General features: G+C 42.0%; 1 protein-coding gene across 3 annotated transcripts in view; it reads right to left on the reverse strand.

Annotated features, from left to right (window-relative positions):
* The window catches only part of KIZ (kizuna centrosomal protein), a 272861-nt gene that overhangs the window by 82489 nt on the left and 165535 nt on the right, over nt 1-24837 (reverse strand). For all 3 annotated transcript variants that reach the window (XM_075339381.1, XM_075339380.1, XM_075339382.1), the window contains 2 exons: nt 22081-22146; nt 11097-11195 (listed from right to left, as the gene is read on the reverse strand). In XM_075339381.1, the coding sequence (XP_075195496.1) occupies nt 11097-11195; nt 22081-22146 (165 nt within the window). The remainder of the gene's footprint in view (nt 1-11096; nt 11196-22080; nt 22147-24837) is intronic.

Genomic DNA, 24837 nt, shown 5'->3' on the forward strand with positions numbered 1-24837 from the left:
TATATATATATATATATATATATATATATATATATTTTTATATATATTTTTCAATCTAGATAAATCATAGCAGTACAGCTGTATTTCATAAAGTGCACACTTACCAAGTACCATATAACAATATAATAGACCACAATAGAACATTGCTCCAATCATCTTAACCAGTTAGTGACTGAGCCAATTTTCACCAAAATGATCAAGAATCAATTTTCAAACCTGACCAGTGTCACTTTATGTTGCAATAACTCTGGAGTGATTCATCAGAAACCGGTGATTCTGAGATTACCGTATTTTTCGGACCATAAGACGCACTTTTTTTCCCCCAAATGTTGGGGGAAAGTTGGGGGTGCATCTTATGGTCTGACTGTGGCTGCGGGGAATGAGGTGCTGCGGTGGAGCGGGTCATCGGGGGCACGAGCAGGCTGTAGCAGCCTGCTGTGACCACGTGGACCCGCTCATTACATATGCACGCCCATCCTCCCGCCCATTTCTCAGCGCAGAAGCCGGCGCTGACAGGTGGGCGGGGATGCGCGGGGACGCGCGCATAGTAAAGATCCGGGCCGCATGATTACCCCTGGCAATTACAGCCTGGAGTGATCATGTGCGGCTGTATTCACTGCCCCCCGCGCGTCATCATCAGTGCGGGGTGCAGTGAATCAGTACACTCACCCGTCCCCGTGTGTGGAGCCGTCCCACTGCAGCACGCGATGTCTTCCTGTCTGTGCCGGTCAGCTGATCTGTGCTGATCAGCTGATCGGCACAGACAGGAAGACATCGCGTGCTGCACACTGCAGAGAGGAAGATGATCGGCTGCTGGGAGTGAGGAAAAGGTGAGTATAAATGTTTTTTTTTTTTTCTCTGTGCTATAGGATACAGGCCATATACCAGGATGGTATATGAGCACGATGGGGGCATATAGCAGGATGGGGGGTATATTAACAGGATGGAAGGGGGGTATATGAACAGGATGGGGTATATGAACAGGATGGCAGTATATGAGCAGGATGGATGGGGGAATATGAACAGGATGGGAGTATATGAGCAGGATGGGGTATATGAACAGGATGGCAGTATATGAGCAGGATGGGAGTATATGAGCAGGATGGATGGGGGGTATATGAACAGGATGGGGGTATATGAACAGGATGGGAGTATATGAGCAGGATGGATGGGGGGGTATATGAACAGGATGGGGGTATATGAGCAGGATGGATGGGAAGTATATGAACAGGATGGGGTATATGAACAGGATGGGAGTATATGAACAGGATGGGAGTATATGAACAGGATGGGAGTATATGAACAGGATGGGAGTATATGAACAGTATGGGAGTATATGAACAGGATGGCAGTATATGAGCAGGATGGGAGTATATGAGCAGGATGGATGGGGGGTATATGAACAGGATGGGGGTATATGAACAGGATGGGAGTATATGAGCAGGATGGATGGGGGGGTATATGAACAGGATGGGGGTATATGAGCAGGATGGATGGGGGGTATATGAACAGGATGGGGTATATGAACAGGATGGGAGTATATGAACAGGATGGGAGTATATGAACAGGATGAGAGTATATGAACAGGATGGGGGTATATGAACAGGATGGGAGTATATGAACAGGATGGGGGTATATGAACAGGATGGGAGTATATGAACAGGATGGGGGCATATAGCAGGATGGGAGTATATGAGCAGGATGGATGGGGGGTATATGAACAGGATGGGGGTATATGAACAGGATGGGAGTATATGAACAGGATGGGGGCATATAGCAGGATGGGAGTATATGAGCAGGATGGATGGGGGGGTATATGAACAGGATGGGGGTATATGAGCAGGATGGATGGGGGAATATGAGCAGGATGGATGGGGGGTATATCAATAGGATGGGGGTATATGAATAGGATGGGGGAATATGAGCAAGATGCTGGTATATAAGCAGGATGCTGTTATATAAGCAGGATGGGGGTATATGAGCAGGATGGAGGTATATGAGCAGGATGGGGGTTTATAGCAGGATCATATACAAGGCAGGAGGATCATTACCAGGATGGGGTACCTTAGTAGAGAATTTGGGGACATTACCCCCATAACAGTGTCAGCAGCAGATCCTCGCCCCATTACAGTGTGTCATGACCACATTTTTTTGCTTAAAGTTTTATTTTCCTATTTTCCTCCTCTAAAACCAGGGTGCGTCTTATGGTCAGGTGCGTCTTATAGTCCGAAAAATACGGTACTTTTTTTCGTGACACATTGTACTTTATGTTATGTTAGCAGTAAGAAAATCTCTGAACTTTGATGAAAATTGTGAAAAATTATTAATTTACAAACTTAGAACGCTTATATACTTAGATCAGATAGTCATACTTTAGCTTAAAAAAAAGACGTCTCAAAGGAGACCTCATTTATATGTATAAATACATGTGTGGTCAATATAAAGGACTGGCATATGACTTATTTCTTCCAAAGACAATACTAAGGACCAGGGGGCACTCACTGCGAGTGGAAGAAAAGCAATTCCGGCAGCTAAATAGGAAAGGGTTCTTTACAGTTAGAGCAGTCAGACTGTGGAATACCCTACCACAAGAGGTAGTAATGGCTGATACTATAACGGCTTTTAAAAAAGGGCTGGATGATTTCCTCAGTACACACAACATTGTTGGTTATAAGTGCCTTAGTGACCAAATGTATATGGTAATTGGTGGAGGAAGGTTGAACTACATGGACCTAGGTCTTTTTTCAACCAATGTAACTATGTAACTATATACAATGCAAAATAGTTATCTCCAAAACTGAAATTAACCCTTCATATAGGGAACTTCATGCCTATAAAAATCATACCTGTACTGTAGATTTTAATAAAGGTGTAGAGGAAAACAGTTTTTCTATATATGTAAATTAGAGGGATTTGGTGTGGACTTGGTGCGACTTAGGATTGGGTGTACCATTCCGCCCCCTCAATAACAATACGCTGCCTTTTCCCTTATGGTGGTTGTCAGTACTAGCCTTGAAATGCTACCTAATGTGACTCCTAAGCCCTGCACACACTGACACTGCAGCGGCGGAGCATGTGCATACCTTGTGTCAGTGTAGAGGCAGAGTGCTCATCCCACTCTATTGTATATTATATATCAGCCATTCGTTATACACAGGATTACACTCTTCCTCTCCTGTGTGTAGTTGCCTGTGTGATCCGGTGTGTCGTAAGTGGCAGCTATAACTGGGAGGAGATGACATGCAGGGTGTGACCGCTTGAACACAGTGTCGGTGTGCACCCATTCTAATACCTCTCCTGTCAGAATCGGGAGCCGCTGTTTTGCAATCTTGTGTGTGATGAGCAGCTGCAATAAACAGGGTAGGTGGATTAGAACCTGGCCCCAGCACACATTGACTGTGTGTATGCGGGCACTTGCTTGCTTCAGTGTCATTATGTGTAGGACTAAAGAGTTAGATCAGACATCGCTCGAAAGCGTTGACAATCACCATTAGAGAAGGGGCACAGTACTGTAATTGAGGGGATGGAAAACTGCACTGTGCCCCTGGCCACACCAAGGGTACACTGAAAGCCTTCCAATATTTAACAAAACTATTTTTTAAGACTCATTTATTAAAATCGACAGTATCTGTACAATACTCTTATATGAAGGTCAAAATCGCTCAATTTCAGTTTAAGGGCTGACATACTCCCTTTAAAATTTTAGCAGCAATTGTTAATTTTTTTTAAGGAAATTTACAAAACCAATTTTTTACAGAAATAATCAGTTTTGAAGTGACTTTGAATAACCTATATATTATAATGCCTTAGAAAATCTACCATTTTAAACACTGCACCCCTAAGATTCTTCAAAACTGCTGTCAGGAAATGTGTGAAGCCTTCAGTAGCTACACAGGAATAACTGGAAATAGGTTTTTTTTAGAGTAAAATCTTGTTTTAGTCTCAAGTTTGTCATTTTAACAAAAGGTAATAGAAAATGGACCCCATAGATGATTTAATTTCTGCTCAGTGTAGTGTTTGCTCAAATGTGATAAAAAATTAAAGTTTGGGCACATTTGATTTTTGGAGAACAAATTTATTAAGCCACTTACTTGTCAAAAAATCAGAAACCACCACAAGTACCCCCATCTGCGCAACTAAACTCCACAAGGAAGTGATCTAGGGTTGTGTTGATAATTTTTAATTCACAAAATCACATCACAGAATTTTATAAATAAAAATTACATTTTTAATTTTTACCACTAAAATGTGATATTAGCTGCAAGTCTTTCATCTACACAAGGATAATAGGTGACTATAGATCCTCTATATGTAATGTAATTTCTCCAGTATGTGCGGAAGCCCCACGTGTCGCAGAAAATGACTATTTGGCCACACACCAGGGCTTACATGGAAGGAGATTGGTTTGGCTTTTGAAGCAATGAATTGGCCAAGATCGTTTTCTTGCAGCATTTGCACAACCCTTAATGTCCCGAAACAGCAGGAAAACCTCCAAAAGTGACACCCATTTTAGAAATTATGTACTTGGGGAGCAGAAATCACTGGATTGTAATTGGAGAGAAGGGATGCTGCTTTTCCAGAACCTTATCTTACGTGTAACATGGGAGCCTCCTAAATTTCCATTGATAGATTATATACCTCAGCTGTTTTTTGTTTTTTTCCGGAACAACTTAACTTTTTATTTGTAATATTTTAAGGAATAATCACATTTTTTCCTCACGGTCAGTATAAAGGGTGCTTTACATGCTGCGAAATCGCTAACGATATATCGTCAGGGTCACGGTGTTTGTGATGCACATCCGGCGTCGTTAGCGACATCGCAGCGTGTGACAGCTAGGAGCGACGATCAACGATCGCAAAAACGTCAAAAATCGTTGATCATTGACACGTCGCTCCTTTTCATAATATCGGTGCTGCTGCAGGTACGATGTTGTTCGTCGTTCCTGCGGCACCACACATCGCTATGTGTGACACCGCAGGAACGACGAACATCTCCTACCTGCATCCACCGGCAATGAGGAAGGAAGGAGGTGGGCGGGATCTTCCGCCTGCTCATCTCCGCCCCTCCGCTTCTTGCCGTGTGACGTCGCTGTGACGCCGCACGAACCGCCCCCTTAGAAAGGAGGCGGTTTGCTGGCCAGAGCGACGTCGCAGGGAAGGTAAGTCCGTGTGACAGGTGTAAGCGATGTTGTGCGCCACAGGCAGCGATATGCCCGTGTCGCACAACCGACGGGGGCGGGTACGCTAGCGAGATCGCAGTGTGTAAAGTGCCCTTAAGACTCAGGTCACATTTATCTATTCTCTATGCAGCAATGTTGGGGATTTCATGGTAATCCCCTTAAAAAAATGTTGTGATTCGGGCAGAATTCCTAACAGAACCACTCATTATGAGTTAGATGGCATCACTTTGGGCTCCGTATGGCCTCTGTTTCAGTGGTGTTCATCTTTGTAGACATACACACAGCTGCGGTCGGCCATACTTTTATATAATAAAAACACCTAAAAGTCCTACATGGCCGCAACAGAGGCCAGACGTGAAAAGTATTTCCATAAACTTATAACAAGGAAATCATAGCCATATAGTTGCAGTGCACTTAATGCTTGGAGCACAATAATAATAATAATCTTTATTTATATAGCGCTATTAATTCCACAGCACTTTACATAAATTTGCAACACTGTCCCCATTGGGGCTCACAGTCTAAAGTCCCTATCAGTATGCTTTGGAGTGTGGGAGGAAACCGGAGAACCCGGAGGAAGCCCACGCAAACACGGGGAGAACATACAAACTCCTTGCAGATGTTGTCCTTGGTTAGATTTGAACCCAGGACCCCAGCGCTGCAAGACTGCTTTGCTAACCACTGAGCCACTGTGCCGCCCATCAACTTAAAGGGGTTGTCCCACAAACAAAGTACATTTTATTCAATAGATCTTGGAATATTAAGTTCCATAATTAATTGTATTAAAAAAAATAAATGTTCCTATGCTGAGATTTTATATACCGTATGTGTCCCTGTTATGTACACTGTGTTATCTTGTGTTACTTGTCTGTGCAGACTGCGGTGCGGTGGCTGTGCGGCAGGTGTCCCAGTGTGTCCACGGTCCCAGTTTCAAATGATGGCGCCGGGAGTCAGCACGTGCGCAGATGGAGCCCTTGGATGAGAGCTCCATCTGTGCATATGCCGCTCCAGGTGCCATAATTTGAACCGGGACCGTGGACAGAATGGGACACTCACCGCACCGGCCCGCTCCACCACTGATCCGCCGCTGCTGCCACTACTGACCCACCGCCGCTGCCCTGCCACCACTACTGACCTGCCGCCGCTGCTGCCACTACTGACCAGTTGCCGCTGCCGCCACTGACCCACCACGGACCCGCCGTGGTTGCCAGCACAACCTCTGTCTCCTGTGACCCCGCTTCACCACCACTGCTGCCCCCCTCCGGTAAGACAACACCGAAGTATAAGACGGACCCCATTTTCATTTTTTTTTTACCTTTTTTTTTATCTCTAAATTTGGGGTGTGTCTTATAATCTGGTGTGTCTTATAAAACGAAAAATACGGTACATACGGATTGCAAATTTGCAAATCTGACATGTAATTGCTGCTTAATCACCAGCAAAATTCCGAAGCTGACACTTTGATTTCTGCTGTGAATCTGCGGAGGAAGTAATTGGGTGTCCAGCAGATGCACACAAGGATCAGCTCTTCTAGAGAAAACTACAGAAATAAGTAGCAACTTTTGGATTTAAGGCCGCTTTACACGCTAAGCTACGATTTATCTGACGATCTCAGTAGCGATGTGACACGCCCAGATCGCAGTTATGATTTGCCGAGATCGCACATAGGTCGTTTATTAGCGGTTACAGGTAACGATCTCACAAGAGACGCAAAATCTTTTAGCGATATATTATTTGACCAAGGCAGTCGTGTGGATGTTGTTCGTCGTTGGCAGGGTGTCAAACGTACCAATATGTCTGCTGCGTCCCAAACGATGAACAATAGTTTGAAAGTGAATGACGTGTCAACGATTAACGATTTTCAACCTACTTGCAATCGTTCGGAGTCGCACGTAGGTGTCACACGCAACGACGTCGCTAACGATGACGGAAGTGCGTCACGGAATCCGTGACCCCGACGACATATCGCCAGATAAATCGTAGCGTGTAACGGGGCCTTTAGATGTCAAGACAAACAACAAATTCTGTTAAATCTGCTGGCTGCAGCAATGTCATCCCAAAAATAATGATGACATGCTTCATGGCTCTCGTATTAAACCCTTTAAGCCTCAGGACTTTTTTTGTTTTTGTTTTTCCACAGTTCTTCCAAGAGCCATAGCAATTTTATCTCTACATTGACATACAAGAGCTTATTAATTTCGGGACGAGTTGTAATTTGAAACTCCACCATTCAGTTTACAATACAACATATAAAAAGATGGGAAATACCTCACAAGTGGGGTGGAAATACCGTACTTTTCGGACTATAAGATGCACTTTTTTCCTCCAAATGTTGGGGGAAAGTGAGGATGCATCTTATGGTCTGAATGTAGGGCTGCGCGGAATGAGGTTGCTGCGGTGGAGCGGGTCATTGGGGGCATGAGCAGGCTGCAGTAGCACCTGCCGTGACCACGTGGACCCGCTCATTTAATATGCATGCCCATCATCTCTCACCGCTGACAGGTGGACAGGATGATGGGCGAGGGATAAACAGCCGGCCCACATGATCACCCCTGGCAACTATAGCCTGGAGTGATCATGTGCGGCTGTATTCACTGCCCCCCGTGCATCATCATCAGCGCGGGGTGCAGTGAATCAGTACATTCACCTGTCACCGTTCCCCTGCAGTACCGCGATCTCCTCCTGGCTGACGGCGGCCGCTGAGTGGAGCCGACCCCGTTCCCCTGTAGCACCGCGATGTCCTCCTGTCTGTGCCGGCAGCAGCTGAGTGGAGACTAGCGGTGTGCAAAGCGATGACATCATCGCTGTGCGCACGTGTCCACACGCAGCTGCCGGCAGCCAGGAGGACATCGCGGTGCTGCAGGGGAACGGGGACGGCTCCGCTCAGCGGTCGCCGGCAGCCAGGAGGAGATTGCGGTACTGCAGAGGAACGGGGACGGCTCCTCTCAGCGGCGCTGCCGCTGACACAGACGGGAGGAGGAGCGATGCTGCAGGGAGTGAGGTAAGGTGAGTATGAACGTTTATTTTTTTTATGTGCCACAGGATACAGGCCGTATACCAGCATGGGGGTGTATAGCAGGATGAGGTGTATAGCAGGATGGGGGTATATTATGAGCAGACTGGGGGTATATTATGAGCAGAATGGGGTTATATTATGAGCAGGATGGGGGTATATGAGCAGGATTGGGGTATATTATGAGCAGAATGGGGGTATATTATGAGCAAGGATGGGGGTATATTATGAGCAAGGATGGGGGTATATTATGAGCAAGGAAGGGGGTATATGAGCAGGATTGGGGTATATTATGAGCAGAATGGGGGTATATTATGAGCAGAATGGGGGTATATTATGAGCAAGGATGTGGGTATATTAAGAGCAAGGATGGGGGTATATTATGAGAAGGATGATGGGGGTATATGAGCAGGATGGGGGTATATGAGCAGGATGGGGGTATATGAGCAGGTTGGGGGTATATACTGTATATACAAGTCATGAGGATCATTACCAGGATGGGGTATCTTAGTAGAGAATTTGGGGACATTACCCCCATAACAGTGTCAACAGCAGATCCTCGCCCCATAACAGTGTGTCATGACTCCATTTTTTGCTTAAAATTTTATTTTCCTATTTTCCTGCTCTAAAACCAGGGTGCGTCTTATGGTCCGGAAAATACGGTATGCAATTCTGCCATTGCTTTTAAGATTTTGTTTTTACGGCTTTCATTGTTGGTAAAAATTACATGGCAGTACAATTACAGCAATTTCAAACTTATAAAAAGTTTTCGTTATATTTTAGTGGTGAAAAAATAAAATTCAGAACCTTTGTTTAAAAAAAAAAACAAAAAAACAAAAAGGTTTTTTGGGTCACCATTTTCTGAAACTCATTTTTTTTTGTCCATGGAGCTGTCGGTGATGCCATGTTGTAGTTTCTATTGATATCATGTTGGGGTACATGTGACATTTCGATCACTTTTTATTATATTTTTTTGAGAATTCTAGAGAGCAAAAAACAGCAATTCCGATGATTATTTTTTTTTCTTTTTGCAGTTTAATGTACAGTTGAAATTATTTTATATTTATATAGAGTGGAATTTTTCTGTTACAACAATACCAAATGGTATTGTTGTAGATTTGTACTTTATACAAAAAGATTTGTACTTTAAATATTTTTTGACAATCTTTACTTTTTAGTTCTCAATATGGACTTTAGTTTACAAAATGTTTTATTGAATTTTTTAACAACATAAAATAGAACATTCACAGCAGAATGATTTCCCATCACAGGGGGGGGGTCTCAATATGGACTTTAATCAGTGATGGATTGATTGCTTGTCCCAGTCGTCCCCAACGTTTCAAACCTTGAGCGCCACATTCAACTTTGAGAGGTAGTCGTGAGCCACATCCAGGACCTCCTTTTCCCTCACAGTAGTGATATTAGAAGCTATCATTACAGGTGTGATCATAGCCAAAGCTTTACCACAAAAAGCACATTGAGACCTTTATCTCTGTCCCATATAGGAAAGAACAGCAAAATAATACAGCAGCACTCTGTAAGTGCCAAGATAGAATACACGACATTTAAACTGGAAAATTGCCATATGGAATATGCTTTAGAAAAATGAAGGTGCTTAGCACACAAATTGGCCAATTCTTGTGAGCCCATCAACCATGACAAGGTGACCTTTCTTCATGGGACCATCCTATTTCATGTCTCTACTGAACTAAAAGTCTACAAATATATGGGCAGGAATTTTCTGGCACTAATTAAAACCACCCGGGGATTTCTCATTATATATTAAAGGATATAGACAGCCTTCTATGCTGACTGTGCTCTCCTCCCATCAGCCCCAAGGGGGGTTGTAATTAGTGTCAGATCCTACCTGCCCAAATATTTTAAGAATTTTAGTCCAGGAGAGGCATGAAATAGAATAGGGTACCATCAAAGAAAAGGTCACCTTGCCATTGTTTGATGGGCACCTATGAATTGTCCAATTTTTGCACTAAGCACCTTCATTTTTATAAAGTATATTCCATATAGCATTTATGCAGTTTAAATTAAGGTATTCTATGTTTGCATACATCGTATTGCTTACAGAGTGCTGCTGAATACTTTTGCTTGTGTTTCGTGTAGTTATAGCAGCTGGCACCTATTTACACTTGTTATGCTCTATTTGGAGGTGCAGTTTTTTGTGTTTTTTGTTCCCATATAGGCAGTGTAATTACATCCAAGGATTTACACTTTACTCCTACTTGGTATTCCCATATAGAGCACACTTACAACACTACTACATCCAGCATCAAGCAATAGTATCATCCTATATACTGCTAAAAATATGTATTTCTCCCACCTGCCATTGTATGGACATTAATATCTGGTCTTCTCTGCAAAGCTACTTTTGGAGACCTTTTCTTCAGAGCTGGTTTGTAGATCTGATGCTAGTGCACCAAGCTGGCAGACAATCATGAGCAACTCATCTTGTGCTAAAGAGCCACATGTGACTTCAGACCCACTGGTTTGGCATTCTTGGCTTATACGATACACAGCAATATTAATGTACTGCAGTATATAGTGTAACTGCGGCTCTCCTGTGAAACAAAGGATCTGTCTGACATTCATAGGAGTACCAAGGTAGCAGATATGGGGACCGTTGGCAAAAACCCAACTGCTATGACAACCCATCCGCAATAAAGTCAAGAAAAGCTCGATTAGAGCTGGTGATTAACAGGTGCATCTAAATGGTTAATAGTAGTGATCAGAGCTCACTTCATCCGCTGCTGTTACAGGAAGGTGTCGTTAATATAATACAGCTGCGTACACAAAAGGCTCCATACACCCTTAACGAACATGTGACATAAATGGAATTCATAGGTTGTTTATGGGTTAATGTATACTGTGTATAGATTACAATTACTTACCAGGGATTTCAATATCCGATACATCACTAATTTCCTCAATGTAATCTTCTTCCTTGTGAACTTTGTTCTTTACATCTTGTAACAAAACAGTTGAACTGCCTGTAAATAAACAACAAATAAAAAGGAAAAAGCTCGTATTTCCAAGTTTTTTTCCTTTTTGCTCTAGAAGAAAACTAATTCATTAAAATCATAAAATAGTAATGTATAAAGGAGACTATAAAAAAATAAAACAAAAGACAATGAAAAATACACAAGGCATCTAGTTCATACATACTCATAGGTCACTTAGATTGTAAGAACCATGGAGGACAGAAGGGGATGACAATGTCTGGGTGTTGGTGCTATGAAAGCAATAAAAATAAAGAAATAATACACTTATCAACTTTGATGAAGCGGTGAAAATATTTTTAGGAAGGAAAAATCCAAAAAAGCTGTACAGTATCAGAGTGAAGATGGTGAGGAAAGCGTACACTCCAGATCCTGCAGGAGGATGAAGGGGAATATCCCGTATATCTAAGCATCAATGTCAGCACAAGCAAGAAGGAAAATACACAGACCTCACATCCAGCACGTATTACTGGGAGAGACACTCGCATATGAAGACAGTCGGACACAGCTAACTGCTTGTACATAAAAATCCTAGCACAGCTTACTCAAGGTAACCAGTAGCACATGTAAAAAGTATCTTTCTAGGTGAAAGGTGTCCAATGCCTTTATTATACAACAAATGTATCTATCAGTGGGACCTTTTTTTTTTTTTTAATTTTGATATTTTAATGTTATCTATGCCATAAGGCTTACAAGGCAAGAATAATTAAAGAAAAAAAATATGCTACTTTAATCTGCCTAGTTATCAAGCTACCAAATATACTGTATAATATTCTGGTCACAAAATTGACCTAAAAAATGAATCTATTTTTCTGATAAGAGGTTTATCACATTCCCATTACATAATCCGGGGTGGAGTGGTGACAACGTCTCATGTTTCTTCTGTTTGCTGATGCTTTTTTTTTTTTATAAAGGTTTTTACCTAAAAACTTTTTTAAAAAAATGACGTGGGCTTTGACATATTTTTTTTACGCTAGCCAGGTACAGCAGGCAGGTACGGACTGCCCCCAACCCCCAGCTGCCTATTTGTACCCGGCTGGGAACCAAAAATATAGGGAGGCCCTTTTTTTTTTTAAATTATTTCATGAAATTCATGAAATAATTAAAAAAAAAAATGACGTGGCCTTCGCTAATTTTTTTGTGTCCAGCCAGGTACAACTAGGCAGCTGGGCATTGGAATCCGCAGTGCAGGGTGGCCCAAGCTTTCTGGGCCCCCCGCTGCGAATTGCAGTCCACAGCCGCCCCAGAAAATGGTGCTCTCATAGAAGCGCCATCTTCTGGCACTGTATCCAACTCTCCGAGTGGCCCTGGTGGCAGGTGGCACGCTGGGTAATAAGGGGTTAATACCAGCTATGTTTTACCAGCTGGTATAAAGTCCGAGATTCTTAATGTCAGGCCAAGTTTGACCCAGCCATTAAGAATCTCCAATAAAGGGTTAAAAAAAAAGACATCACAGAGAAAAATACTTTATTAGAAATAAATACACAGACACATTAGGGACTCCATGTTTATTACTCCCTCTCACCCCTCCACGATCAAGAGATTTCTGTACTGACCATGCCAGGAGAGAGAGAGAGAGGGAAAAGAGAGAGGGAGGGAAAAGAGAGAGGGAGGGAAAACAGAGAGGGAAGGAAAACAGAGAGGGAGGGAAAAGAGAGAGAGGGGAGAGGGAAAAGAGAGAGAGGGGAGAGGGAAAAGAGAGAGGGAGGGAAAAGAGAGAGGGGAGAGGGAAAAGAGAGGGAGGGAAAAGAGAGAGAGGGAAAAGGGGGGGAAGAGAAGAGGGGAGGGGGAGAAAAGAGGGGTGGGAGAAGAGGGTGGGGAAAGAGAAGAGAGGGTGAGGAAAGAGGGGGGGAGGAAGAGAGTGGGGGAGAGAAGAGAGGGGGGGGAGAGGTGCTCTGTCACCAACTTGCTCCACTCTGTGACTTCTGCTGCATAGGACCCACTTTCTCCACTCTCACCTGCACAACAAGTCCCAGAATGGAGCAAGATAGTGACATATAGCATCCGGTCCCTGCACAACAAGTCCCAGAGTGGAACAAGATAGTGACATATGGCACACTATGTGTCAGAGCAGAGCATGTTACCAACTGTCTCCACTCTGGGACTTGTTGTACAGGTGACCGGATGCTACATGTCACTAACTGTCTCCACTCTGGGACTTGTTGTGCAGGTGACAGAGTGGAGCAAATTGGTCCCATGCAGCGTCCGGTCACCTGTGCTGCTGGTAGGAGCACATGATCACACTGCCGACACCGCAGGCTCTCCTGACAGCTGAGCAGGGCACAGCAGGCGGATAGTGTGATCACATACTTGCGTGACAGGGGGGATTTCAGCTGAAGAAACCCCTCTTGTGCTCTACACTGGCACCCCGTACCTCCCACATCTGACGGATGCTAAGCGGCGCGCTCTGTCTTCACCGCTCCACACTAGAGTCCTCCGGATCCTCCCCTCGATGCTGGGCTGTGACGTGCGGTAGTAACCGCCCACACCCCTGTCAATCAAAGTGAGTGGTGCCAACATCCTCTAACGTAACCGTCAAGTTTGAGAGCCCGGAACTTGACGGGACGTAAGAGAATACTAGCGGCCGCAGCACCAGGGGGTCATGTGACAGGCAATGATCGTGCAGGATAGCGCCGCTCAGTGCCAGAACTGCAAATAGAGGCCAATGCAGAAAATGCCTATAATGGTAAGTTTAACTCATAGAGAAAATAAAAAAAATGGGTGAACCACATCTTTAAATGGAATCTGTCAGCAGGTTTTTGCTACCTCATCTGAGAGCAGCATGATGTAGGCAGAGAGGTCCTGAGTTCATTGATGTATGACTTAAATTACTGTGTACAGCCATTCTCATATAGGAAAAAATTTTACATTATGCATGTAGCAGAGCTCTGAGAGCTGCCTCCAACCACACCAGGCTTTCAGCATACATTTCCATAGATCAAAGCTGCTAAACACAGAAGGTCGCGGAGTCAGACTAGAGCTCACGTGCCTCTGAGACCCACTAATGATAAAGATAAGAGGCTTAAACTAACATTATAGGTAATGAAAAAGAGACTGTTCCATAACAGACACGGGGCTGAATTCTCAGTATGAAGTCTTGCAGCATGTTGTCTTTAGATTATATTGCAGAAACCTGCTGACAGAGTCCCTTAAATCCCAAAGCTCTATGCTGAGCACTCACATTCCATCTACATCTCCGAAATATGTGATTAAAGTGAAACCCCCGACGGATCCATTCACTATAATGAGACCACAGAGTTACTCTGGGAACCGTTCAGCCTATGTTAAGCGATGTCCTCTTCGCAAAGGTGAACAAAACTGTTGATGACTGCACTTTTGTACATGCGTATAAAGATGGAGATCTCCGAACCAAAGGCCAGATGTGAATGCAAAGTGACTCCCTCTCCCTCATTATAGTGAGCTTTCTGTTGTGAATTTTATTTTAATCATGTTTTTCAGAGATCTACACATAATTCCAGGTGTAAGTGCTCAGCATAGAGTGCAGGATAAATATGAGCCGTGCCATACTGCGATCTTTGGGAGGCAAAATGAACAAGTCAACAGCAGGTGAAGAATTGGCTTTATTTATTTAGTTTTTACTCCATTTACCTTGTGGTATAAGTGATTAGGCAGCTTTATTCCTCCAGTCAGTATGATTATAGTGATACCAGAATTATATATTGTTTTTAGGTTTGGCTATTGTCACACTAAAAACGCTTTTTTTATTTATTTTTTTTTAACAAAATGAATGGTTTTTTTTTGCATCACTTAAATTTGAAGGGTATAGGTTTTTTTTTCTGCCGACAGTCATGTGAGGGCTTGTTTTTTGCAGTTAGAATTTTTATTGGTATCATTTTCGACCATATAATATTTTGTATCGCTTTCTATTCCCACTTTTGTGAGGTAGAATAAAGAAGAAACAGCAACTTAGCAATTTTTTTTTTAATGCTACTCACAGTTTCGTAAAAGTGATAAGACAGCTTTAATCTTTGGGTTAGTACGATTACAGCGATACCGCATTTATATTGTTTTTTATATTCTGCCACTTTTACACCATAAAAACTATTTTATAGAAAAAAATAATAGTTTTTACATTGCTGTATGCCGAGAGCTCTAGCTTTAGCTTTTTTATTTTGTCTCTGATGGAGCTGTATGGCAGCTTGTGTTTTGTGAAACAAGATAACATTTTCAGGGGTACCATTTATATTTATATAAGACTTTTAACCACATTTTATTCCACTTTTTTTGTCAGCTGTATGATGAAAGACAGTTTTTGCTACTTATTTATGGTGTTCACTGAAGGAGTTAACTAGTGTGACAGTATTATAGAACAGGCTGTTATGGACGAGGTAATACTAAATATGTACACTTTTTTTTTTTTACATAAATATACATATTTATTGGAAAACCGTTTTGTTTTTGTTTTTTGTTTATTTTTTTTTACAAGTTTTCTTTTTAAAACTTTTTTACTTAGTCCCTATATGGGACATTATCTTTCACTGCTCTGATTGCAGCTGCACTGTATTGCTATACACGATCACTGCAGTACAGTGTAGCTGTCGGAGCTGCACTATCAGAAGCTTCAGGGATCATGCTTCTGGCATGGTCACTGAGGTTTTACGTATTCTGGTGACCTAGGGGTCATCATGGTGACCAAATGTCACCATGGCAACGATCGGGCCCTCTTAATTACATCAAAGGGGGCACCGATCGGAGTGGAGAGTGAGTGCAATCCCGCTCTCAATCCCCTAAGTGTCGCAATCAATATCGATCGCTGCATATAGGAGGTTGAACAGCCAGTGACGGCACGGGGAACATCCCTGGCTGTGAGGGCCAAGGCTTGGCTGTGAGATAGGGTGAGCTCCTAGCGGTGAATGTGGGGACACAGCTCCTGGATACGAATGGGGTACATCCAAGGTCGGGAACCACCCGATAGCCAAGATGTACCCAATACTTCCAAGGTTGTGAGGGGGTTAGATAGGAATGTCCTTTTCTGACAGAAAAATAATGTATCGAAAATTGTAACACAAAGAACAAGAAGATTCTAATTTTTATAATATATATATATATATATATATATGTATATATATATATATATATATATATGTATATGTATATATATATATATATATATATATATATATATATATATATGTATATATATATATATATATATATATATATATATATATATATATATATATATACACATACACACACACACACACACACACACACACACACACACACACACACACACACAGTATATTATACATATTAAAGATTATAAAGCCTCCCATGCCTGGGTGTCCATGGTCGGGACCTGGTCCCTCTCTGCCCTTATTCACATTGAGGTCTATTCTGACACAAAGTGGGGTTTTAATATTAGAGAGTATAGGACCGTCCCGATTGGGATACACATTGTCACGGTGGGTTGGCTTTACGTTTTTTTATTATCAAAAACAGTATTTACTAAGTACCCCATATTATTTATTTCTAGGCATTATTTCTTTTGATTTATTTATTTACAGCAGGGTATATGCTCATTTCATTTTTATCTTAGGTTTAGCATATTAGAAAATTCAAGTTGTCATTTACACCATGATAAGGATCCTTTACAAAAAAACTAGAAGACTGCTTTGTGGTTCAATAAAAACTATTCTATTGTTCCTTTGTGCTAAATAGTATTTTCTTGTTCTGCCAATTAAGAAAAAGTGATAATTGATAAAAGACATAAATATCAGTTCTCCTGTGCTAAGAAAGTGTTTAGTGTTATGTACCGTGTGGAGTGATATCTAAGATTTAAGGAATAGTTGCCAAAAACTCTTTCTAAAATATCATCACACTTTCCGCTCTTCAGCAGTCCTGACCGAGCTCCCTATAATAATAATAATAATCTTTATTTATATAGCGCCAACATATTCCGCAGCGCTTTACAATTCAGGAGGATCGTATACAAGCAAGTAACAGTTATGGAAAATACAATATTTAGAGGAAAAAAAAGACAACCCTGCTCGTGAGAGCTTACAATCTACAATTAGATGGGGGGGGGGGGCAAGGTAAAAGTGCTTATTTACAGTGACAATCCAGCCATCTCAAGGAAATGGGGGATAGATAATGGTTTCCTGGACCAGTTGCCCAGAACCTTGAGATGTATTTGGGTGCCATGGAGTTTGGAGTTATGTTGTGAGAAGTTGTAAAGGGACTATGTGAATTCAGTTTGGCTAGAAAGTGTGATAGGCCGCCCTAAAATATGCGTTTTTAGGTTGCGTCTGAAGCTGAGTAAGTTGTGATTGGTCCTAACTTCTTGGGGTAAAGCGTTACAGAGGATTGGTGCAGCTCGGGAAAAGTCTTAGATCCGGGAGTGGGAGGTTCGAATTAGCATGGATGTTAGTTGAAAGTCATTTGCAGAGCGTAGAGAACGGGTGGGGTGATAGACAGAGAGGAGGGTGGAGATGTAGAGGGGTGCCGCACTGTGGAGAGCTTTGTGGGTGAGAACAAGCAAATATAACAAGCTATATATTCTTATAAATCACCGCACTCTCAGGGAATATCTTGATGAAGGCGTGATGTCATCAGCAGTCCTGACCAAGTTCCCGACGGTCATGTTTTAACAGTCGAGTGATGAAACAGCCAGCAGAACCCATAGGTCTACAAGGGACTTCTGATGATAGCGTTATCATTACATTCCCAGGACTTTTCCCAGCTAACCTCATACCTGAAGGACAGGATTTTCAAAACCTGCTCAAGAATCTTCAAGGTTTTAAAATGAAAAGTATTTTATCTTTGAGAACTGCTATCCTGGTCCATTAAAGGTTATTACCAACAGCAATCAATCTGTTCTTCTCAAGACCAAAACAGCAATCAATACTTCCAGTACTTAAAGGCAAATAAAAATGGCCAAATTCTCTCTTAACCCTAAACAAAGAGTTATATAAGTTAACGGTATTTAATATTAGCAAATAAAGATTGAAATGCGTGGTACAGCCAGAGCCATAAAGCCGTGCAGGCCTGGTGTGGAGCATCGGTATACTTTTTTCATCATGTATTTTGCCGTCACTGTGTGCTTTACTAGAACAATCTTTAAAGAATTCTCTACTTAGAAAATGTGCTCTGTCGCTAGTAATTAAAATTTTAATAAGTGAGAGATTTTGTAAGTAAGAATCAGTTTTATTAAAACTAAAAAAAAAAGCTAATTGACAATGCAGTGCTCTTGCTGTGGCTCCCTGGGGCACCCTACTGCGCTTTGCTCCATCTTCAAACACACAGCAAGGGAAAAAGTGAGAGACTATAGCTGGAATAGGGAATGAGGGTAGATTTCCGCAAATCATTATTTTAATTTGAAGTCCAAAGTAGTCAGGCAGACTCGCCGCTTATAATTCTCCACATGTATGTAACTCTTCAATTCAATGCGCCGTGTACATACATAATACGTGCATTCATACGGTCATTAATGGAGAGGTGTTACAAGGACATATCCTTTATCGGAAAGGGGACGTGGGTGGATCTAGGGCTACTTGCTAACGATGTGTATGTTTTCAGAACTATATCTAATTAACACTTTCCTTGTTGCACACACCACACAACCTTATTAATTGCAAACTCTGGGTCATTATAAAGTAGCGGCTGGATTCTCAATTCAGATTTCTTTTTTTTTCCCCAAAGAGGTGTAGGTTATGTTTATGGGCATTTAGGGGCATAAGCCATTACTAATACTAATCAGCAAAACGGGAGATAGGATTGGAGACAGTGCAAAATGGAAATATAGACGCAATGAAAGCGGTTAGAGAAAAAAACCCGAATCCATTAACAACTGATGTAAAGGTCAATTAAACATCTAAAGGATATTTGCAATTATCAACGATTGCAATATGATAAAATTCCCACTGTTTTCAGTGCCTTGATATATATACAGCAACAAAGTTATCATAGGTGTCTGACATTCTGCTTGTCTTACGTTTCCTTCACTCGATAATACTCGGCTCTGTCAAACTAACTTATTCATGAGGACGATGGCCACTTTAAAAGGGTTTTAATTTCTTATCAAGGGATGGCATATACTAGCATTTTATGATCAGTGGGGGTGTGACTTCTGGGAACCCGACAGATTCTGGGAAGAAAGGGGAAGTAGCACCGATGTAGTGTTACACCCCTTTCTAATTTTTCCTTGCACAGCTGGATGGCTGGGTACAGCATTCTGTGCAAAGAAAACTTCCCTTGAATAGGACTGAACTATAGTTCCTTGAACTGCCTGGCACTGCTGTACAGATAAAAACAGTGAAGGGGTCGCAGCGCTACACCAGTGCTATATACGCTTCATTCACAGGATTTCTGGGGGACCCAGAGGTCTAACCCCAAATCATAAAGTGATGGTATATGTTAGAAACATGCGATGAAAAAGCAACTAAAAAGATGATCTGGATAAATAGCTTTTGGGTCGGAAAACCTCAAAGGGAATCTGTCACCACTCTGACCTTTCTAACCTATTAATATGGGCATACAGGTAATTGGATGCTGCAAATAGTGTTACCTGTAAGCCTGAAAGCAGAAGCCTTGTTGTTGAAATATCCTATTTTATCACTTTATGTAAATGAGCTCTTCCAGGCTATGGGGCATATGCTGCCCATAAGATAGCCCTGTCTTCTTGCTTCATTAACATCATTTTCATCACTTAATAGGGTCACAATCTGCCTGTAACGTATAGTTCTTCATCTGAAATCCTGCACCAACGCAGTATATATTACGACGTTGGCCTGAATTATTCCACCCACCGAAGGGCATTGGATTCATTAACTGTGTAGGCACTGGGGAGTCAAAGCTACTTCCGATCCAGTGATCTCTGGCACCCTGTGGAAAGGTGCTCTCCCTACTTCATTTGAAGGACGGAACAATACAGGCTAACGTTGGGACATTTACTGCACGGGATTTCAGATCACATACTACCCGTCACAGGCATACTGTGACGCTATTAGACCGCGGAAACAATGCTAGTGTAGTAAGAAGGCAGGGCTATCTTCTGGGCAGCATATCCCCCTTAGCCTGGAAGAACTCATTAACATAAATATATAAAAGATAATTTCTCGACAAGAAGGCATCTGCTATGAGGCATACAGGTAAGACTAATTTCAGCATCCTATTACAGTACCTGTATGCCTATGTTAATAGGTTAGAAGGGTCAAAGATGGGGTTTAGTTAAGGGGACAGTGGGACGGGGTAAGGGAGGGGAAAAGGGATGGGCTGTTTTTAGTTATATAAAGAATATTGCGAGCCTTGATATGCAGTATATTGCATTCTGATGATGCCATGATCTGTTATGACTATAATGTGCCTAAAAAAAATTGTTTGATAAAAAAAAAAAAAAAAAAAAAAAAAAAAAAAAGGTCAAAGAGATGACCTTTAAAGCACAAATGTCAAATGATAGCAGGATAAGACAGAGAGCTGAACTCTTTAATATATTTAGGTAATTTGGAGCAGGAATCCTTAAAAAAAATGTAAATGTAAATCATAGCAGGACTCCTAAGAGAGACAGTAAGAGTCCTGCTAATTTCACCCATCCAGAAATGTGAGCAGGAAGTTGTGTGGGCGGGGTAAGCAGGACTCTCACTGTCTCTTCTATGGGTCCCACATCGACTTACACTGCTTTTTCATTTAGAAATCCTGCTACAACTTATAATAATCTACCCTTCACAGCCAATGAACAATTACAGTTTCTAAAATCAAAGTCAACGCTTTTTTAAACATTTTGTCATCACTACATCACGTCATGTACTGCTACAAGTGATCCCTATGGAAGTAAAACAATACAAAATAAATTAGTGTACTAGTCCGATGGTAAGAATGCTTAATTTAGCATTTTTTTTAAATTCCAAACCGAACAGATATATACTTGCACCAATCTACCCACAATATAAAAATATCAGCTTTGCAAATCTAGATTTCGACCCTACATGTCCCACTCACTGACTGTCTACTGCTGCCTAAAAAAATGTAAACACATTTTTTTATTACAACATAAAAAAATTGTATTTACCTAATTTATTTTAAGCATTTTAGATCATGAATAAACACTTACATGATGGTTTAGAATGTTTCTGCCTATCCCATCACTCTACCTTTGCGGTATTTTCCCCTCGGTGATTTTAATAATTATTATTGCAATAATTTTAAAGGGATTTTTGTTTTTCACTTGTTAAATCTGTTCTTGACTATCTCGATACGATTTGATTTGTTAACTCACTATCCCATCCCTCTAGCCCAACAAAAATGCCTTTATGTGGCATTCACTTAGTAATAAAATCCTATTCAGGAAGAAATAGGATCAGACTAGTTTTATATTGCACACTGCTGTAACTTACGCTAATAATTGCGCCTTGTGATAATTTATAGTGTTTCTGAATTGTAACATTGCCCTGCAATTCTCTCTACATCCCCCGATATATGAAAGTAAAGCATCAATCAGAGAGAAAAATCAAAATCTGACTCATCTGATTCACACCCATTGAGATGTGTTCCTTAAAAGTCAGCTTAGAAGCGCGGCTTATTCTCGCGGCGCATTTGACTAGCTCATAACCGATAGTTATCCAGTTACAAAAGACAAGTAGCAAATTAGCAACATCTGCAGTTTCCAGGGTAATTACTGAAGCAAGCTTACAAGCATTAATCATTCTAAAATATCTACAAATAAAGTAAAAACCCAAAGGTCAGGTGATTTTCACTCAGCAACGGTGGAACTCGCCTTCCGGCATCTCTTCCTACTCGTTAGTGCGCGATCACCTTTGTTTACTAGGCATACATTGTATTTAGTAATATCAGCTCATTTGTTTTAATACCCTGGTGGGCGTTGCGCCTCTTTCTTTCATCTCGAAATGACTTTTACCTGCTACACGTTTTTTCTCTCCAAACTTTCCGTCGCGGCTGTCATCTTCACACGAGCTTGTGTCATCTGTATGTTGAGACAGAAAAATAATGAAACATTTCAAAGGCGTGATGACCAGGCTGGCTTAGTTCCAGTTAAACCCTGCTCTTTGAGTATATTTTTTTGCCTTATACTGTTGTTATCTAGCGTTTATTGATCTTGTCTTCTACTTTCTGGTTCTCAAAAGAAAAGCCTACTGTGAACTTTTTATCAAATAGGTTTCTTCTCGGCCTTCTTCAGCTGCCATAAAAAAATGATTGAGCCAAGCAGGCTTCTTAAATTATTTATGCTTTAACTAGATGAAATAAAAAAAAATAAAAAAAAACAAGAAAAATTGTATATAAATACCAACAGTGTTGCTCTGAATAGCAGGACATGTGCAAAAAAACCCCAACAAACTTAATTAGCTGGAATCAAAGTTGCTTTTTCCACGGAGAATAAAACAAGCATGCACTCAAAAGACCTAAATCAATGTGCCCAGCTTAATCATATAAAGGGTTTTTCATCCTAATTGCCGAGCTCTTTAGATTTTGATGAGATGGATACTGAGGAAGATAACCCAGCGAGTGTATATTACCCAGTCATTATCCCAGACTAAACTTTGATTATTAAAATGGATTCTTGGTGTATATGGCTGACATAATTGCTTTGTCTATGGTCTGCCTTGACATAATTAAAACAAATCATGTGGTGTTCATCACTGCGGTTATTTTGCAGCAATGGGGAAAAAGAAAAAAAAGGGAAAACACTTCATGTAACATTTCAATTTGGTTGATTATTATATTATGGAAAACATCTGCAAGTTTCAGCCATCCAAACGATAAAAGGGGTTAATTACTATGCCATTTATAGCTCACCTAAGGAAAATGTAAGCGCTTGTCCGAATGCTTCTTGCTAACGTCTGAAGGCATTTTAGGCTTCTCTAAAGGTATTTGGATAAAAAGAGACTGAAAAAAGCAAGGCAAAAAACATGCACGGTCTAACTGCGAATTGCAGCCGTTATATAAGACTTCACTACTTATGGCGGCACAATCACTACATGGGAATTTTCCATTAAAGAAGTTCTCTGAGGATATACCAAATTTAAAAATGTGCATCCAGGTCATCTACGAGCGGAAAGCCGTTAAAAACATGCACTCAACTCCGTAGGCTTAGTAGCTATTGCATGGTCAGTTTTTTTTCTTAAAGGGGTGGTCCACTAAACAGCATAGTGGCCACATCAATATAAAGCTTATAAAGAAGGCTTTTCTCATATATCTTGTATAGTACATTCTGCCTCTGAGTGGCGCTATTGTGCTCTGCTCATCCCCCTCATGTGACCTCCAGGCTCCGTAACCTCTGAGATCCGGTGATGTCACATCAACTTCTAGTTGACCCGACATCATCGAGGCCGGCCCCAGTCTCCCTGAGTGACTGGGCTGTGGGTGTTGTTTCACCGCTCGTCACAGTCCAGGATCGCTCCTGCTTGCGGTGCTCTGCAGTGAAGGAGATTAGTGCAAAATATGCTGGGCTGTGATGAGCGATGAAACTCTGCCCACAGCCCAGTCACTCAGGAAGACTGGGGCCCGCCTTGGGGATGTCGGGTCAACTGGAAGTTGACGTGACATCACCGGATCTCAGAGGTCACAGAGCCCAGGGTCACATGATTGGGACATTTGACTACACAACGTATTTGAGAAAAGCCTTCTTTATGAGTTTTACATCGATGTGGCCACTATGCTGTGTAGTGGCCCACCCCTATACCCCTTGGCTTCCCCTGCAAAACCAACCACCTTCAATTCGAAATCTTTCAGAGGTACATACATTAAATAATGAAATCTATTTAAGTCATACAGATCAACGAAAAAGATTTGGTTGTGTGGGTTAATTGCAATCTGAACTTTAGTAACCAGTGTCAGACAGCTGCTGCCAAGGCAGATAAAATTATGGGAGCCATTATCCCTAGAACGCACAACCATAGAAATCTACCATAGAAAACAAGTGACCTACCAGGCCTGCGAGGCCCCAGGTATGCATTCTAGGGTTAAAAGACGCATAAATGGTCATGATTAGAACATGATTTTGCCTGTACACAAGTCACTGGTGCGGCCACACTAAGGGGTACTTTCCACACTACGACATTGCAGGTGCGATGTCGGTGGGGTCAAATTGAAAGTGACGCACATCCGGCATCGCAGGCGACATCGTAGTGTGTAAAGCCTAGATGATACGATTAACGAGTGCAAAAGCGTCGTAATCGTATCATCGGTGTAGCGTCGGCATAATTTATAATTACGCTGACGCGATGGTCCGATGTTGTTCCTCACTCCAGCAGCAGCACACATCGCTGTGTGTGAAGCCGCAGGAGCAAGGAACATCTCCTACCGGCGTCACCGCGGCTCCCGTAGGATATGCGGAAGGGAGAAGGTGGGCGGGATGTTTACATCCCGCTCATCTCCGCCCCTCCGCTCCTATTGGCCGCCTGTCGTGTGACATCGCAGTGACGCCGTACGACCCGCCCCCTTAATAAGGAGGCGGGTCGCCGGCCAGAGCGACGTCCCAGGACAGGTGAGTCCATGTGAAGCTGCCGTAGCGATAATGTTCGCTATGGCAGCTATCACAAGGATATCGCAGCTGCGACGGGGGCGGGGACTATCGCGCTCGGCATCGCAGCATCGGCTTGCGATGTCGCAGCGTGCAAAGTACCCCTTAGAATACTGTGAACAATTTTGGGTTCCA

This window comes from Anomaloglossus baeobatrachus, chromosome 3 (assembly GCF_048569485.1).
Source record: "Anomaloglossus baeobatrachus isolate aAnoBae1 chromosome 3, aAnoBae1.hap1, whole genome shotgun sequence".
NCBI lineage: Eukaryota > Metazoa > Chordata > Amphibia > Anura > Aromobatidae > Anomaloglossus > Anomaloglossus baeobatrachus.